This window comes from Paramisgurnus dabryanus, chromosome 16 (genome assembly GCF_030506205.2).
Source record: "Paramisgurnus dabryanus chromosome 16, PD_genome_1.1, whole genome shotgun sequence".
In the NCBI taxonomy this organism is placed as follows: domain Eukaryota; kingdom Metazoa; phylum Chordata; class Actinopteri; order Cypriniformes; family Cobitidae; genus Paramisgurnus; species Paramisgurnus dabryanus.
The window spans coordinates 7777222-7794626 of NC_133352.1; the positions used below are offsets into that span (position 1 = coordinate 7777222).

A 17405-nucleotide genomic window follows, 5' to 3' on the forward strand; every position below is an offset into this window, starting at 1 on the left:
TTTAAAATATAATTAACATGCATGCATGTTAATTATATTTTAAAGTGGCAGTTTATAAAGGATCAAATTATATTATAATTAATTAATTACATCATGTGTTTAAGGTTATGGGTGAAAACACATTGAGGTGGATACAAACATACAACGTTTCCATTATTGTACAGTGATTATAAACATCCCCTAACAATATAAATGTTATTGTAATTTAATGGTTGTTTGGTCACATTAGGGGTTGTTTCTAATCACTGTAAGTTCATGTCATTGCACAAACTGAATGGATATTCATGTTCTGTTACAGTATGGTCTTTGGATAGATTTGATATCGTGCTGGAAGATGATTGGTCGGTTCAGTGGGAGTAATGCAATGTTTTGACTTTCTATCTAGTGTATCACAGTTTACTGGAAGTTAGTGTTCTGTGTCATGTCATAAAAGATAAGTAAATCAGCCCACAAACAGTGATATGACATTAAACAAACAGCAATGCAAGCAGATGTTGGCCATGTGATTCATGTGCATAGACACAGTACAGTTGTAGAGTAAAAAACTATATTGTTTGATTAAATTCTTAACCCAGAAAATTAAAACGCACTCAGTTGATCTCCCATTGACACTTTATAAAACAGTGGCTATTACAGCATAAACTTAAATAAAATACTCATATGATCCAAACTCTTAGAAGACTTACAGTAATTCTCTTGCCAAACAAAACTGAACAAACACCTTTTTTCCAACTGAAATTTTATACTTTTAGGTCATTTGAATGTTAAACAAAATGGGCATAAAAGGAAACATTGCCCTCACTTAAAAATGTTTTACCATATGAAGACAGTAATTGCATCCCAATAAGGTTTCATTAGTAAACATTAGTTAATGCATAAGCTAACAAGAACTGTCAACGAGCTTTAACGAACACATTTACAGGACTTAGTTGCATGGTTAATGTTAGTTTATACAAATACAGATGTTTGTTCAAGTTAGTTTACAGTGCATTGATGTTGATTCAAACTAAATTTTTGGAAATGTAGAGATTCACCTTAATATCACTACATGGTGTAAAAGTATTGTGTTGCAGTTTGTGTTAACAAATAGAAACTAATTGTAAAGTTTTACCAAACTCTCAATCAAAAGGGCTCATATCTAGCTCACACCAAGAGTATTTTTTTACCATTTTTAAATAATAAAGTAACCAGAGATGCAGGATTAAATTAATTACGGCTTTATTTAAGGATTAGATCAAGGTTTTAAAAACAATCACCAAACAATTAATTTTAAAACAAATTATTTTGCTGTAAAACAAAACCGGACGTAAACGTGCATGTTCTCTCATGTTACGTCTCGGACAGAAACGTGCAGACTTTTAACTCAGCATTCACCATTCCTGGAGATCAATACATGTTGCTTTAGCTCTCTATGACAAGACAAAAAAAACCACAATTCAGTACTTGTGGTTTCATTTTCCACACAACCACATGACATTTAAGACAGATTTATATAATATTTTTGGACATTAGTAAAAACATAAGCATTTAAATGGTAGACAGTACGGTGCAAAGAAAGGTACACAAAGTGATTACTTACATATTGTCAAGACACAATGTGCATTCATTGGGATATGTGTTTTTATCAGTCCCACACACAGGGTTATATTCTCGTGTGCACATAGGCAGATTATAAATGAAGCAGTTAGGCTGTGAACAGATGCACTCATGGTTACATAACCATACACACGCACGTGCACAATATATATTGTGAAAAAAATCTGGCAGATTTTAGCTCCAACCTCAAACACAGCTGAAGCAGCTAATGATGCTTGATAATTACAGACAGGTGTGTTGGAGCTGAAATCTGCAGGACGGTAGCTCACAAGGAGCAGGGTTGGATACAAGTGTAGAGTATACTGTATAAACATATACAGTATACTCCCCACCTGGTGGGTAAAATGAACAAGTAATATGGTAATGGTCATCCACATACCTCTTTAGAGCCATCAGGGATGCGGGCTGCACATGCCAAAGCTTAAAGGACAAAATTGACATTTTACTAAAAACAACAACAAAAAACGTTTACCCTCATGACGTGCCTTCTACACGTTGCCTTCTATTAGCTACACAAGATCAAGGCTATTTGTTTAAATATAAATTGTATAATACAATCAAAACATCAGACTGAGTTACAAAACTCACCTGCCAAGCAAAGTACCAGAACAATCCGTGCCTGCATGATTATCTGATTAAAATAAGTCGTAGATGCATCTCTTGTGTGGCGATCGAGGGCTTTTATTGCGTTCTTATTCCCACCCACAAAATAACCTAAACAAATTGCGTGTGTTAGACCCCATGTGGCGCTGCGCAAACCGTGTGACACAAAAGTACCACGAGAGCAGCCTATTATCTATGCTTTTTGAATGCTCTCGCGGTATTTTTATGTCATTTTATGATGGGTCTGCGCAGTGGCGCATGAAGTCGAACACACCTTGCCTGCGTCCAACTATGACGCAGCTTGGATTATGAATATTAATTACGTTTCGTCTCACATTTGGACACAGTAATTGGCTAACAGGTAGACATTAATAAGTGGGAAGCCTAGTAGTCAGCTAAAGAAATAATTATTATTATTAGTAATAAAACAAAAATTAAATTAAAGAAGGTGTGCTGAGTCGAAGTTTATATTGACTATTTGTTTTGTAGAGGAAAGATGTCCCGGTTGGTCGATAGTGTTTGTCCCGTCTCTCCTTCATTGTGATTGGACAGCTAGAAAAGTTACGTTACTGAGCGCCACGTTTTGATAAATACATATTATTACCAGATTAACAATTGTTTTACACATTATCTTACAAGAAACGTTTAAAATGTATAAGAACCTAATTTTGTTGTGGAATATAATTTATATATATATATAAAAAAAACGTATTTTAGCCAATTGGGGCCTGGACCCGCCTATGCTGCTGCAGTGTCACGTGTCAGATAATCCAGCCTCAAGTTCAGGCCATTGGTTAAGTGAATGCTGTCATATAAGGCTTGTGTTAGGGAAATTAATTTATTTCTTACTTGTCTTTGCATGTTAAGAGAAGTATTAACATAGAAAACAATGACACTCAACAGCTTTAAATAAGATTTTATAAAGATTTTATAAAAATATAAAAAAGTTAAACTATTTTAAACAGTTGAATAACATGACATATTTGAAAGCCAAAGAAATCTTAGATTTTCATGGCACTCTGATCAGCAGATCACAGCGTACAATATCAACACTACTTCTCCAGATCATCAACACTTCCATAGCCATTCATCATTTTAAGACTGAGTTGGTCAGTAATAGTCAGGGGCTCTTTTCCAATCTGACTGATCTCGACAAAAGTTTTTTTTCTTTGTTTCAGGGACAATGAAGTAGACACAGAGCTCCATGCCATCACACCACAGAACAGCAGGTAACAGAAAGCACCAGCTGACATCTGTAAAAACATTGCACAATATTCTTACAACTCATTTACAGGTTAATATGAAAGTGAGTGAATAGATAAATGAAATAATCTCATAGTCCTACTATACAAATGTAAATATACTGTATATGTTCATGTTCCCTGAGGAAGTCTTACCTCTAGGATTGGAAATACAAAGCCCACAGTGAAGTTTGATATCGAGTTGAGAAATCCTCCTACAATGCAGCAGGACGATGAGACTGTTTAAAAGCTCTCCTGTCAACAGAAAGCTGCAGAGATTTAATTGTTTTTAAATGGATCAAAAGATAACACTTTAGTAGCATGGGAAAATCTTTTAAAATAAGAAAGAAAAGAATCATGTCTATTTGTAAAATCTATTTTGCATTAATACAAGGTGCAAACTAAATGGCTTTTTAGGACATACATTATCCCTGTAAAATTAAATAGGTTCAATCCCAAAAACCCTGAGCTGTACAAAGTGCAAAGAAGAAGTACTGCTGTGTATGGGTGAGCTTCAAACATTTTGAAAGGATTTTTTATTATGATTGGTCAGTTAATCGAAGAAAATATTCCTCTTGAACGCAAACTGTGTGTATTCAATATTAACACAAAAAAGGTCACAAGAAAACTTGGCTTCAGGCCAAATGTGTCACTGCATTAAAATGGAAACATTACATTTTATTTATAAAGCACTTTTTTCTCCAAGCACTTAACAATGTAAAAAACATTAAATTGCTGCAATGTATTAGTGAATGTTGGCGCCAAAATGCAGTTTTTTATTGCACCACCTGAGGGCGCCATGGCTTAAGTAGAAACACCTTTTAATATAAATTAAGGTAGTTTTGAGTGTTTGTCAGTGTGTGTGCACAGGTGGTGTCAGGATATATGATTATAATCGTAGCTAGAACCATAGCCATTGTATTATCATGAGTCCTGTTTTTATCTACAACATTATTGTCATTTTCACACAACATAATCTTTCTCATGTAAAACACACCGCATCAATTCCTGACAGCTGCATTTAAATAGTATAAGAACTAAGAAGGGTAATGAGGGAAGGCAGGAGAAGAAATGTTGGATGACTAACAAGGAAACAAGGGAGTAGGGTTAAAACAAGCAAAAATATCTGCCAATGGGGTGAGAAAATTAAGCTTGAATTAAGTGTTTAAGAAAAAAGAAATCTTTTTTCTTACCCCATTGGCAGATATTTTTGCTTGTTTTAAGCACTAATTCACTTAAATTGTATAATTTTTATTTAAAAACTAGACTTATTTTCTTAGGTCATTTTGCTCATCAAGAAAAAGCATCTTATAAGACCCTTGGGGTCAATCTTACCACCACCAATGCATTTTCTTTAGTTAAAAAACATGGTTCCATTCATCTCAGTGAAATAAGATTTTTTGACTTTTCAAGATTGTCTGTCAAGATTCATAAACAAAACTGGCCTAAATTCAGTTTTGAATGGCCTCATTTGAATCGTTCTAAAGAGGCGTAAAATAAATGATACTTAAATAGTTCCTTGGGGGTAAAAATGACCCCAATTGAAAATGAAGGGGAAATGCAAAAAAATTATTTTTATTTGTAAAAAAAATCAATGCATCCAGAATAAATCTGAAAATTTTAACACAAAGGCCTGGGACTAGAGCACAAATGCATGGGCCTTTGCTGGTCGAAATGATTTATTTCCTAAACTGTACACTGCAAAAAATGAATCAAATTGAAGTGATTTTGTGCATAAAACAAGCAATAAAATCTGCCTTGAATTTACTGTTTTTCAAGATTTTTTGCTTAACCCATTGGCAGATTTTTTTGCTTGTTTTATCACATAAATTTGATATTTTTGGTTTAAAAACTAGACTTATATCACTCTACTGTACTTCATTGGCGGCTACGCATGCGCAGAACAGCAAACCAAATTAATTGGCTAATGAGGTTTGGCAGCCAATCTGTAGTTAACATTGTATAGAACATACTTACATAAGTAAAGCAATAAACCCCAAGAAGCAGTGGGTTACCAGTGCATTTTATAACAGCTAAGGGGCGTTGTTAGCTAAAACCCCCTTAGCTGTTATAAAATGCACTGTAACCCCACTGCTTCAAGGGGTTTATTGCGTTTATAAAACGGTTACTTCATATGCATAAGTTAGCGGGATTATATAAAATAAAACCCAAAAAAGTTGTAATTATATTAGTACAAATATTACTCTTCCGCCAAACAAAGTAGTTCCTCAGAATCAAGTGTGACTAAAACAGAGCGCAGTTCCCAACCAACACAGATGCAGCAAAGACACAATGAAAATATGATTTAAGACTGTGTTGTTTATTTTATAAATCAACATTTCATCTAATTTAATTTATACATTAACATTTATATTGTGCAACTGTTGAAGTGATGATCAAATATGCTTGGAAGCATGCTGAACTCTTTCCCCGTCAGCGTTTTAGTTTAATGCCTTTCAGAAAAATTATCTTCTTTAAATAAACATAAAATATAAAATGAAAGAACAGAGCATCCGCTTTCAAACAAAAAGAAACAAAAAAACGTTTCATCCTACCTTCATTTGTTCTCTTATCACCTGTCAGATTTTTTAGCTAAAAGCGGCGAAAATTACATTTTTGTGAAGAACTTGTGTAAGAGATCAGATTCAAAGCCATCAAAACTTACACGTGTTGAGTGTGAATGCGTCAGTGTTTAAGTTGGGTAAGATCGCCACCCAGTGGATAATAGCGGACGTATGAACTTGAGTTAGAAACTCATCAGACAACGTTTTCTCTTTATCGACGAGATGACTCAACAATATTTATTGACATTTATCTGGATATCGCCATAATTGTGCAATTGTAGACAAATTAAAAATATGATTAAAGACTGTGGTGTTTATTTTCATAAATCAATACGCAGCAACAGGGGCGCAGTGATACTTATGTAATGTGGTCTGAACCGTGAGGTTACCGGTGTATTTTATCACGGCTTAGAACGCGTTTCAACCAATCAGAATGAAGAACCAGAACTGCCCGTTTTATAATAAACCGATTTATCGATTTATTATTGGTATTTACCGATTTATTGGTATGCAAAAAATGCATACCAATAGTTTTTCAGAGTTTGCGTATTTTGCTTCATATCATTGTAAGTAAATGAATTTGCCCAAGAGATGCCATGTCATGATTATACCACAGATTTGCATTGGTTTATATTCAGCCGGTTATGTTATCCATAATTTATCCATATTTTAAGTTAATAATGAGAGAAAGCGAACCATATGCAGCTGTCGGCTACGTTAACATATTCAAATGAAAAAAATCTGAAATCAATTCTCTTTTATCATTACTGCAAAACATATTTTGTTATTTGATTAGATAATCATTAAAATGTTAAAACAAAAGCAAATTAAGTAAAAGACTACACATAATATACATTTATGTAGTTTCAATTTACCAGTGGGAGTTTTTCAGAGAAGTATTGACTACAATAGTTATTAAGTAATATATTTTTATATGTATAGTACTGTTGTTTTTTTACTTTTGTAAGACATTTCAGCACTATTTCACTTTGCGTATTATGTTATCATTTCGCTATATAAAACCCTTATTTCCTCAGTTGGGATCGTTAAAAGCCCTTTGAATCTGTGTTGAACTGTTGAGGTCCAATAAAGTCCACTATATAGAGAAAAATCCTGGAATGCAGACGTAAGGTTGCTCTCCAGTATGAACTCTCTGATGGGCCTTTAACCCGACTGAGCAAATGTCTTGTTACACTGTGATGATTTTCAAAGGCTTTTCACTTGTATGAATTTTCTGGTGCTTTAGAAAGTTTGACGGTTGACTAAAACTCTTTCCACAAACACTACAGTGATAAGGTTTCTCTCCAGTATGAACTCTCTGATGGACTTTTAAGTAATCTGAGTGAGCAAACATCCTGTCACACTGAGAGCATTTAAATGGTTTTTCACCTGTATGACGTCTCTGGTGCTTTATGAAGTGTGACTGCTGACTAAAACTCTTTCCACAAACACTACAATGATAAGGTTTCTCTCCTGTATGGACTCTCTGATGGGCTTTTAAGTTACCTAAATGGGTAAACCTCTTGTCACACTGAAAGCATTTGTAAGGTTTTTCACATGTATGAATTCTCTGGTGTGCCACTAAATGTTCATGATTATCAAAACTCTTCCCACAAACACTACAGTGATGAGATGTTTCTCCAGTGTGAACTCTCTCATGGACTATCAGCTGATATTCATGACAGAAACGTGTATCACAGTGTGAACATTGATAGGATTTCTCTTTAAAATGAATATTAAGGTGTGATTTTAACGAACCTGAATCCCTAAAGGCTTTGTCACATTCACTGCACGGATATGGTTTTTCATTGGTGTGTATAAACACGTGCGTCTTAAGACATTGGTTATGGGTAAATCTCTTCTCACAGTATGGACACTTGTATGGTTTTTCTCCTGTGTGAATTCTCTTATGAGTATTAAGATTTTCTTTGGTGCTGAAGTATTTTCCACATTCAGTGCAGCAGAAAGGCTTTTCACCAGTGTGTGTCCTCATGTGAACTTTTAGATTAAAGGAAGAGCCAGAAATCTTCCCACAATGCTCACATTGAAACTGCTTCTTCTTCTTCTCTCCGTGCTCTTCTGAATGAAGTTTCTTATCTTGTAAGGTAGTAAAGCTGATCTCAGATCTGGTGCAAGTGAAGAGTTTCTGATCTGTGTTTACGCTCTCATGTCTCTGTGAGCTCAATGTCTCTCCACCGGTGATGCAGGAAAGAGTCGAGGATGTTATTTCTCCACCCAAACATGATTCACTCTTCACATCTGAAATAAACATGAAATAATTAAATTAGCATTACACTCTTATTTACAAAAAGAAGGATGAATTGAGATTCTGTATCTTTTTCTATATTCACACATATATCAGCTTTCAGTCCTGTTATTATAGTCCATACATTTTTTTAAATAATTTTGTTAGGGATGCTATGCCTCAATACCACATTTTCTAAAGTACTCGTACTCATTAAAAGCCCCCCGATACCAGGGATCGATACCACGGTCTGAGAAATGTCTGTTTGAGCAGCGTGCAAGGGGTTAATGCCTCTTGTGTTGTCCAAAGATGCAGAGTTTACAACAAACTGGAAAACTAGTCCCTTGTTTTTTTTGTTAAATTAAATGACTAAAGCTGTTACCTGTAAATTTAAATCATGTTTTTTATTAAGTACTCGGTATCGGCAAGTACTGAAATGCAAGTACTCGTATTCCAAAAAAGTGGTATCGGTGCATCCCTAAATTTTGTTAATATTTTATTAGAATAAAGACAACTTGTTGACAAAATATTAAATGTAATAAATGAATATTTACTGATTGAGTGACATTTATTTTTTAAATACAACCATTAAGGAGACATACCTGACAAAATAAAAGCATCATCTTTCTCACTGCGATCTTCCTCTTCTGTGGGTTCAGTTTTGATTTCTGTGGGTTCAGTTTTGATTTCTGTGGGTTCAGTTTTAATCTCCATCATCAAGTTCCTGGGGTCGATGAGTTTGACTGAACACATCTTCAGGATCTGTTGTTGTTCTCCAGCGTTACAGACAGAATCCAGAGACTCTGTGGAGGTTTGATCCTCCTGTAAGCTCTGTTTACTGTCACACACTGTGGTGTCCTGAGAGTCTGTGGGTTTTGACTCAGTATAACAGAGTAAAGTCAGACTGAGCTCCGAGTCCTGTGTGTGTCTGGATTTCTCTTCAGAGAGTTTAGAGTCCAGCACTGACTGCGGTGTGTGGCTGTGATCTCTGCTCATCCACACTGAATCCAGACATTCTGTGGAGCCCCCGAGAGTCACATACACTGACGATTCACATCCATCTCAACATCAACTTGTTAACACTTAAATACACAGAGATAAGACTCTCTTTACACTCAGTGAAACACAGAAGAGAAAACAACACAAACAAACACACGCGATGGAGCGCTTGCTTTCTTTGGTGGGTTTATCGGCGGACTGAAGAGCTGCAGAGCGCCTCCTACTGTACTGGAGGTAGAAGACGCTCAACACTTCTTCTTCTTCTTCTTTTTCTTCTTCTTCTTCTTCTTCTTCTTCTTCTTGTAGTGTTTAATTGACAAGCCAACTTATGGTGTATTACCGCCACCAACTGGACTGGAGTGTGGAGCGTTAAAAGAAAGGAGTACAGTATTACTAAATAATAATAAATAATTAAATAATAATAATAATAATCTACCGTCCAATCTTGTGTTTTTGAGATAACTAAGCAATTCCCTTTGTACTACGGATTGTCCTACTCACAAGTTAGCAAAACTGAAAGAATGACTTTGGTTTTACTCAAGTTTCTCATTTTATTTAGTAATTCCTCTCTTTCTCTATTATATTTCTTACATTCCACTATTACATGCTCAACAGTCTCAGCTACATCACAAAATTCACATAACCCTGTTTGATGTAGCTCTTTTCTATGTAATGATTGATTTAAGCCAGTGTTTCTCAACCACTGTGCTGTGGCAGACTATTGTGCCTGCCGTGACCTCTTGTTTGGTGTGCCATGGGAAAATAACACCGCCACACTGTTTGAAAAAGCTCTTAAAGCCAGGTTGCAGAGTTGGTCACAGCTGCATGTGTCATCAATTCCAGCCAGAATATCATCTTTGTGTTCATTACAAGATCAATGTTCACATTAAAAGTGAGTACTAATTTAATACGGTATAATATATAGTTTAAGTCATTTTACCCTTATGTGTTGTTGGGGATGTTTTCATCCACTGCAAGGTTTTATTTACTCTTAATTTGGCAATAACTTTCTTTCAGTTTTATCAAATTGAATGATTTTTGGTGACAAATCTTATATTTACATATATTTTTACAAAATGCTTTGAAATTTTTCAAAAACTCAACAATATATACCGTGGGCAACTTTACTACCCTTTCATAGTAAATTCAACGGCTATAAAAATGTATTAGATGTATATTTTTTCTAAAAAAAAAAAAAAAATCATAAATTTGTTAATCAACTACTGATCAAAACTACCAAATCTTCACAAAAATTCCATGATTTTAACTCTTTAATTTCCAAGTTCATAAGTGGTGTCACTGATTTGGGGAAAAAATACACACAAAATGACCGATTTTTAATATAAAAAGTGATTGTAACCTGGATTTTGTTTTAACCTTTTTCACAGCCTTACAAGATTGGTAAAAACATTGGCTTTAAAGCATTTTTAGTTTTTGTGTAGCATCAGTTTAAATTTATTTTTCTCCCTCATTTTTTGTTAGTGGCTGTTTTTTCCCCATTGACTTCCATTATAACCACATTTTTTGATTGCAGAGCTATGACACCTTTTTATCATGCATTTTTTAATGTTGGTGTTTTTTTCCTTTTGGTAAGAGGTCAAATTTGTCATTTTTACTTTTGATCACCATGTGGCACCATTAACCCTTTAGTAGGCCTATGCAAAAACAGAGCTTAATTTCTGGTTTTTCACAATTTTTTAATTATTTCAAAGCAGCTTTACAATAATAGATGTAGGAAAAAGCATAGAAAAGCGAGCATAGTAATAATGTAACATACACAGTAAAGTATTAAGTTAAGCCAATGGTGGCGGACTCTCCAGGGGATGAAAAAACCCCTAGGAGAAAAACCCTCCTTGCTAGTCCATGGGGAAAACTCCTAGGAGGAGAAAAAACCCTGAGAGAGATACATATATATCTACATATATAAATACTATCAGGGTTGAGTCACTCAACACTTCATCTGTCGTTCAAACATTGCCCTGGTGCATATTCTTAAGACATTTGACAAGTCAGGTGTGCAGTAAACAGAAAAATAATCAACACCCAAGGAACACTTCTCATCCAATCAGAATAAAGCATTCAACAACCCCTGTGGTCTAAGACAAAGAGAATCACAATTAACAAACAAATCATTATTTTCTCAAATTTTTATTCACCTTTTCTTTTTTACAGGCACAAGAGGCTAAGACTGACAAACATTAATCACAATGGAATGTGCACCTTCCATTTGACACATGTGTAAAACATAACAATGAAAAAAATAAATAAAATCTTGTAAACAAAACCCATTGTTTGGTTCTTTGTATTGAGGTTACATACCTCACTTTATCACAATGATAAATTACATGTTGCATGTTTTAAGAAAGACATTCACACACTATTGTATTAACTGTTTATTGAAATAGTTATTATAACATGTATTAGAAAAGAATTATGCATTTAACCTGTAAAAGACAGACAAAGGAACAAAGAGTGAGTTACCGTCAGATGGGATGTCTTGCAGATACCTCGGAGAAGAATACAGCGAAGGCAATCCTGAAGACAGAGAACAAAGGAATATGGTTGTATTTATGCATTTCTTTTGAAGGTGTTCCCCAAAGACTGTGACGTCATTGTGGGGACCCGTGCTAACTACATAAAACGCCTGTGGCAGCGACTATAACGTCTTTCCCCAGTGAAGTATTTGACCCAGTGTAGAGGTATGGGCCTTTTTTTTCTGTCACTAAAGAGTGTGGATTGCCGTGGGTGGTTGTGAATTACTGACGTGTGTGCACCTGAAGTATTTGCAGTGTTGTGCCGTGTCCCTGTCGCTCATACCGCTTCCAGGTCAAGCTTATCACTGAGAGGTTGTCGTGAAGCTGCTGGAGTGTGATCACCATCGTGGATTTATCTTCCCCCACCTGTGTGCCCAAGCAACGAAGGAGATTGTGTGGGTACAGTATTGACGTGCTGTGGAAGAGATCATAGTGAAATTAAAGGAAGTACAGAAGTTGTGAAAACGCAAATTAACTGTTGTGTACGAACGCCCAGTGAACCGCAGAGCCACACTAGAGCCAGAGCTAAAAGCTATACGTACCCAAGCTGTCTTGTTGGCCCAGAGCAGCATGCCCAGTGAACTATAGAGCCACGGAGTTGACCCCACAGCAGAGCAGGTAGTTGTCTCGCATTTCTACATCCATTAATTGTGTTTCTTTTCTGCCTCCAGGATCAGAGGAGGGCGCCACGTGTTCAACTAAAAGGAAAAAGTAGAAACAAGGATTAGAACTCCTAGGAAGTCGTGATACTTACCTCAGGACAAAGGAGCTCCGTCCTTTTTTCCCTTGGCTCCTCTCCTCCCCTGCAGAAATAAAAGGAACACGTCAGAGCTATTTTCTTTACAATCCCCCCTTTCCCCATCCCAGTTTGATTTTAATTAATTTAAATAAAGTTTGTTTTAATTGTACTTCCTTGTTCTCGTGTTTGGTCATTGGGGTGCTTTTGGGGACCTCCTCGAGGTGGACCGTCCGGAGGGGCATTAGTGGCCCGCTCTGGTTGGTAACATATGTATTAGTAATACAGTGGAAATGTGTAGAAATGTCATTATTTAATTAGCATGTTGATTTACGGTGTGTGCCCCTAAATTTTTTGGTTGCGCCCCTAAAATCTTCAGTTGGGGGCCACTGTGCTTCTAGTGAAAAAAGTTAGTCTGGAGCCCTGCTGTTTTTCCAGTGTCTGACAGTCTGAAGCTTTTTACTTTGAATTAAGCTATTAGACTTTGTACTTTAATTTTTTACTGGAAAAACTAATTTTTGTAGTAACATTAAATTGTATTACTTAAAGGGATACTTCACCGATTTAGCATTCAGCTTTGTATCTGTAGAAACCCGGCAGTATTACTGAATGACCATGTTTCCCTCCATCATTTCCCCCTGAGAGGAGAGATATCTGCATTTTGGTTCTGCAAAAAAGTCCTCTGATGATGCAAAAATCGTCATATTACATCATCGGAGGACTTTTTTGCAGAACCAAAATGCAGATATCTCTCCTCTCAGGGGGAAATGAGGGAGGGAAACATGGTCATTCAGTAATACTGACGGGTTTCTACAGATACAAAGCTGAATGCTAAATCGGTGAAGTATCCCTTTAAACTCATAAAGGACAAGAAAAGGCTGCTTGCTTCTACTAGAACCTTAGCTGTAACAAATGACCCACAGAGAAAGTCTCCTGAGTACTGACTCCTGACCAATTGATGTTAGTGTAATTTATCACTAGCTTGCCAGATAGATGGGGGTATGGTGATTATTGTACTGCACTGTAAAACAGGACCTACACAATATTAGGCAGGTGGTCATAATGGTATATTTATCAAAATACATTTAGGCAACAATTGCTGTTATGATGCAAGGAAACTTTTAACCAGCAAAACTTAAATGTTTATGTTTCAAATCAGCTACCCTGCCTTTAATATTAACGAGGTCCAGACAACTGGTACCTCTAAGGTAGGTACTGCCAGGAAAAACACTTTGTTCCAAAATAATTTACTGTAAGAGCAATTGAAAAATAAGTATAAGATTGTTTCTGACTCCTCTTTACAGAAACAGCATAGTAGGGAGATCCTTTCTTTAAACCTACAAAAAAAGGTAATGCAATTATAATATCTAGAGTGACTTTGGCCATGTTAGGAATTACATATTTATTAATATCTGGTGATAAATTCTGGCGAGAAAGGGAAGTGTAATATTTTCTTAGCTAAAAAGTTATTCCTTTGTTTAATATGTTTGTGATATTAAGATAATTCATTTGTTTTTATCACTGACAGAAATAATAAGTGACATGGGAAAAAAAATAACAGACTTATCTTTTATTTTTAACCAGATGAAGAAGCTTAGGGGAGAGAGAGGTAAACACATACTTTAAAGATACATGAATCCAAAAGGTATTAACAAAATCGATCATTTAGATCACCTGGGTAATGTTCTTTAAAAGTGGATAACTCAGTTACCTAGATTTGATTGTTGAAGATATCGCTCGATCTTGGGTTATTTGGATGCTTCTGTGTTTCAAAAGCAGGCCATTCCTGTTTCCATTCAGATCCTTGCTTCTAACACTTAAATGAGACCCTGGGGTTGACTGTGGCCCGCGCCCACCCCCCACTACAGTTCCGGGTGCGGAGAAGGGCGTAGCAAACACGAAGAGCGCACACCGGGTGCGCATCAAACGGCCGGTGCGAAGCCGGGTCCGTGATGCTGGGGGCGCCAAGCCGCTAGTCCCGCCCAGGGCGCTGCATCCAGAGCTAGGAAACAAGCGAATCTAATGGAAGCACCTGGGGGCGGCCTAAACCTGAGTGTAAAAAAGGCTAATCTTCCCGCTAGACTGCCAAAGCAGTTTTAGGATACTTAAAAACGGGCCACGCTTCTTATGAAACTATGCCCATCCCCCGTACGCCGACGACTTATTAAAAGTGGAGCTACTCACGGCGTGCGGTGGCGTCTTCGGCGTCATCACTGGGTCCTGGCAGGCGAGGGGTCCGCAGGCGGCAGCCGTCGCTTGTCGGGTCCTCCGCCGCGCAGCCTCTCAGCCACGTAAGCCGGCTCCCTGTGAAAGAAACGAGGAGCTGCGTCATGGTGTCGACGAATCGACACCACGACGCAGTGGTATGTCCAGAGAGGGGCAACATTTCAAAGACACGTATGGCCAAACCACCCAAACACCCGCCCACCCGCCCTATCATAAAAACGTGTCAACGTTTCATTCTTAAGACAAAGACTGAGGCCTGGTGGGTATTAATACTTCCCGGGGTGCCCCTTAGACAAAGTATAACAATCTCTAATGGAAAACCCATGGCGCTTCACCACAGTAGTAGTGAAAGCGCCAATGTTGTAAACCAAGGTGCTTGCCATTACACGCTTCTGCGTTTCAAAAGCAGGGCCCTTCCTGTTTCCCGACCGCGCCCGCCTTACAGTGCAGGCCCTGCTTCTAACTCTAAAATGAGACCCTGGGGTTGACTGCGGCCCGCGCCCACCCCCCACTACAATTCCGGGTGCGGCGAAGGGCGTAGCAAACACGAACAGCGCACACCGGGTGCGCATCAAACGGCCGGCGCGAAGCCGGGTCCGCGATGCTGGGGGCGCCAAGCCGCTAGTCCCGCCCAGGGCGCTGCATCCAGAGCTAGGAAACAAGCGAATCTAATGGAAGCACCTGGGGGCGACCTAAATCTGAGTGTAAAAAAGGCTAATCTTCCCGCTAGACTGCCGAAGCAGTTTTAGGATACTTAAAAACGGGCCACGCTTCTTATGAAACTATGCCCATCCCCCGTACGCCGACGACTTATTAAAAGTGGAGCTACTCACGGCGTGCGGTGGCGTCTTCGGCGTCATCACTGGGTCCTGGCAGGCGAGGGGTCCGCAGGCGGCAGCCGTCGCTTGTCGGGTCCTCCGCCGCGCAGCCTCTCAGCCACGTAAGCCGGCTCCCTGTGAAAGAAACGAGGAGCTGCGTCATGGTGTCGACGAATCGACACCACGACGCAGTGGTATGTCCAGAGATGGGCAACATTTCAAAGACACGTATGGCCAAACCACCCAAACACCCGCCCACCCGCCCTATCATAAAAACGTGTCAACGTTTCATTCTTAAGACAAAGACTGAGGCCTGGTGGGTATTATTACTTCCCGGGTGCCCCTTAGACAAAGTATAACAATCTCTAATGGAAAACCCATGCCGCTTCACCACAGTAGTAGTGAAAGCGCCGATGTTGTAAACCAAGGTGCTTGCCATTACACGCTTCTGCGTTTCAAAAGCAGGGCCCTTCCTGTTTCCCGACCGCGCCCGCCTTACAGTGCAGGCCCTGCTTCTAACTCTAAAATGAGACCCTGGGGCTGACTGCGGCCCGCGCCCACCCCCCACTACAATTCCGGGTGCGGCGAAGGGCGTAGCAAACACGAACAGCGCACACCGGGTGGGCATCAAACGGCCGGCGCGAAGCCGGGTCCGCGATGCTGGGGGCGCCAAGCCGCTAGTCCCGCCCAGGGCGCTGCATCCAGAGCTAGGAAACAAGCGAATCTAATGGAAGCACCTGGGGGCGACCTAAATCTGAGTGTAAAAAAGGCTAATCTTCCCGCTAGACTGCCGAAGCAGTTTTAGGATACTTAAAAACGGGCCACGCTTCTTATGAAACTATGCCCATCCCCGTACGCAGACGACTTATTAAAAGTGGAGCTACTCACGGCGTGCGGTGGCGTCTTCGGCGTCATCACTGGGTTCTGGCAGGCGAGGGGTCCGCAGGCGGCAGCCGTCGCTTGTCGGGTCCTTCGCCGCGCAGCCTCTCAGCCACGTAAGCCGGCTCCCTGTGAAAGAAACGAGGAGCTGCGTCATGGTGTCGACGAATCGACACCACGACGCAGTGGTATGTCCAGAGATGGACAACATTTCAAAGACACGTATGGCCAAACCACCCAAACACCCGCCCACCCGCCCTATCATAAAAACGTGTCAACGTTTCATTCTTAAGACAAAGACTGAGGCCTGGTGGGTATTATTACTTCCCGGGTGCCCCTTAGACAAAGTATAACAATCTCTAATGGAAAACCCATGGCGCTTCACCACAGTAGTAGTGAAAGCGCCGATATTGTAAACCAAGGTGCTTGCCATTACACGCTTCTGCGTTTCAAAAGCAGGGCCCTTCCTGTTTCCCGACCGCGCCCGCCTTACAGTGCAGGCCCTGCTTCTAACTCTAAAATGAGACCCTGGGGTTGACTGCGGCCCGCGCCCACCCCCCACTACAATTCCGGGTGCGGCGAAGGGCGTAGCAAACACGAACAGCGCACACCGGGTGCGCATCAAACGGCCGGCGCGAAGCCGGGTCCGCGATGCTGGGGGCGCCAAGCCGCTAGTCCCGCCCAGGGCGCTGCATCCAGAGCTAGGAAACAAGCGAATCTAATGGAAGCACCTGGGGGCGACCTAAACCTGAGTGTAAAAAAGGCTAATCTTCCCGCTAGACTGCCGAAGCAGTTTTAGGATACTTAAAAACGGGCCACGCTTCTTATGAAACTATGCCCATCCCCCGTACGCCGACGACTTATTAAAAGTGGAGCTACTCACGGCGTGCGGTGGCGTCTTTGGCGTCATCACTGGGTCCTGGCAGGCGAGGGGTCCGCAGGCGGCAGCCGTCGCTTGTCGGGT

General features: G+C 39.5%; 2 protein-coding genes across 3 annotated transcripts; both read right to left on the reverse strand.

The window, feature by feature from the left end:
- Positions 1-1201: 1201 nt before the first annotated feature.
- LOC135749490 (trypsin inhibitor ClTI-1-like) lies at positions 1202-2305 on the reverse strand. The gene is made up of 4 exons (XM_065268081.2): positions 2185-2305; positions 1976-2016; positions 1580-1689; positions 1202-1409 (listed from the first exon to the last, which is right to left on the reverse strand). Exons 1-4 carry the CDS (start codon positions 2219-2221, stop codon positions 1364-1366), a joined length of 234 nt encoding a protein of 77 aa, XP_065124153.1. The 5' UTR covers positions 2222-2305; the 3' UTR covers positions 1202-1363.
- Positions 2306-3188: 883 nt separating this feature from the next.
- On the reverse strand, positions 3189-9450 carry LOC135749480 (uncharacterized). 2 transcript variants are annotated; one of them, XM_065268071.1, is made up of 4 exons: positions 8852-9450; positions 7763-8263; positions 3597-3695; positions 3189-3452 (listed from the first exon to the last, which is right to left on the reverse strand). In XM_065268071.1, the coding sequence occupies exons 1-4, from the start codon at positions 9243-9245 to the stop codon at positions 3310-3312; spliced, it is 1137 nt and encodes a 378-aa protein (XP_065124143.1). In that variant the 5' UTR covers positions 9246-9450; the 3' UTR covers positions 3189-3309. The 2 variants fall into 2 exon arrangements, with proteins under 2 accessions (XP_065124143.1, XP_065124142.1); XM_065268070.2 differs by lacking the exons at positions 3189-3452; positions 3597-3695 and having other exon boundaries at positions 5776-8263.
- Between the last annotated feature and the right edge of the window lie 7955 nt (positions 9451-17405).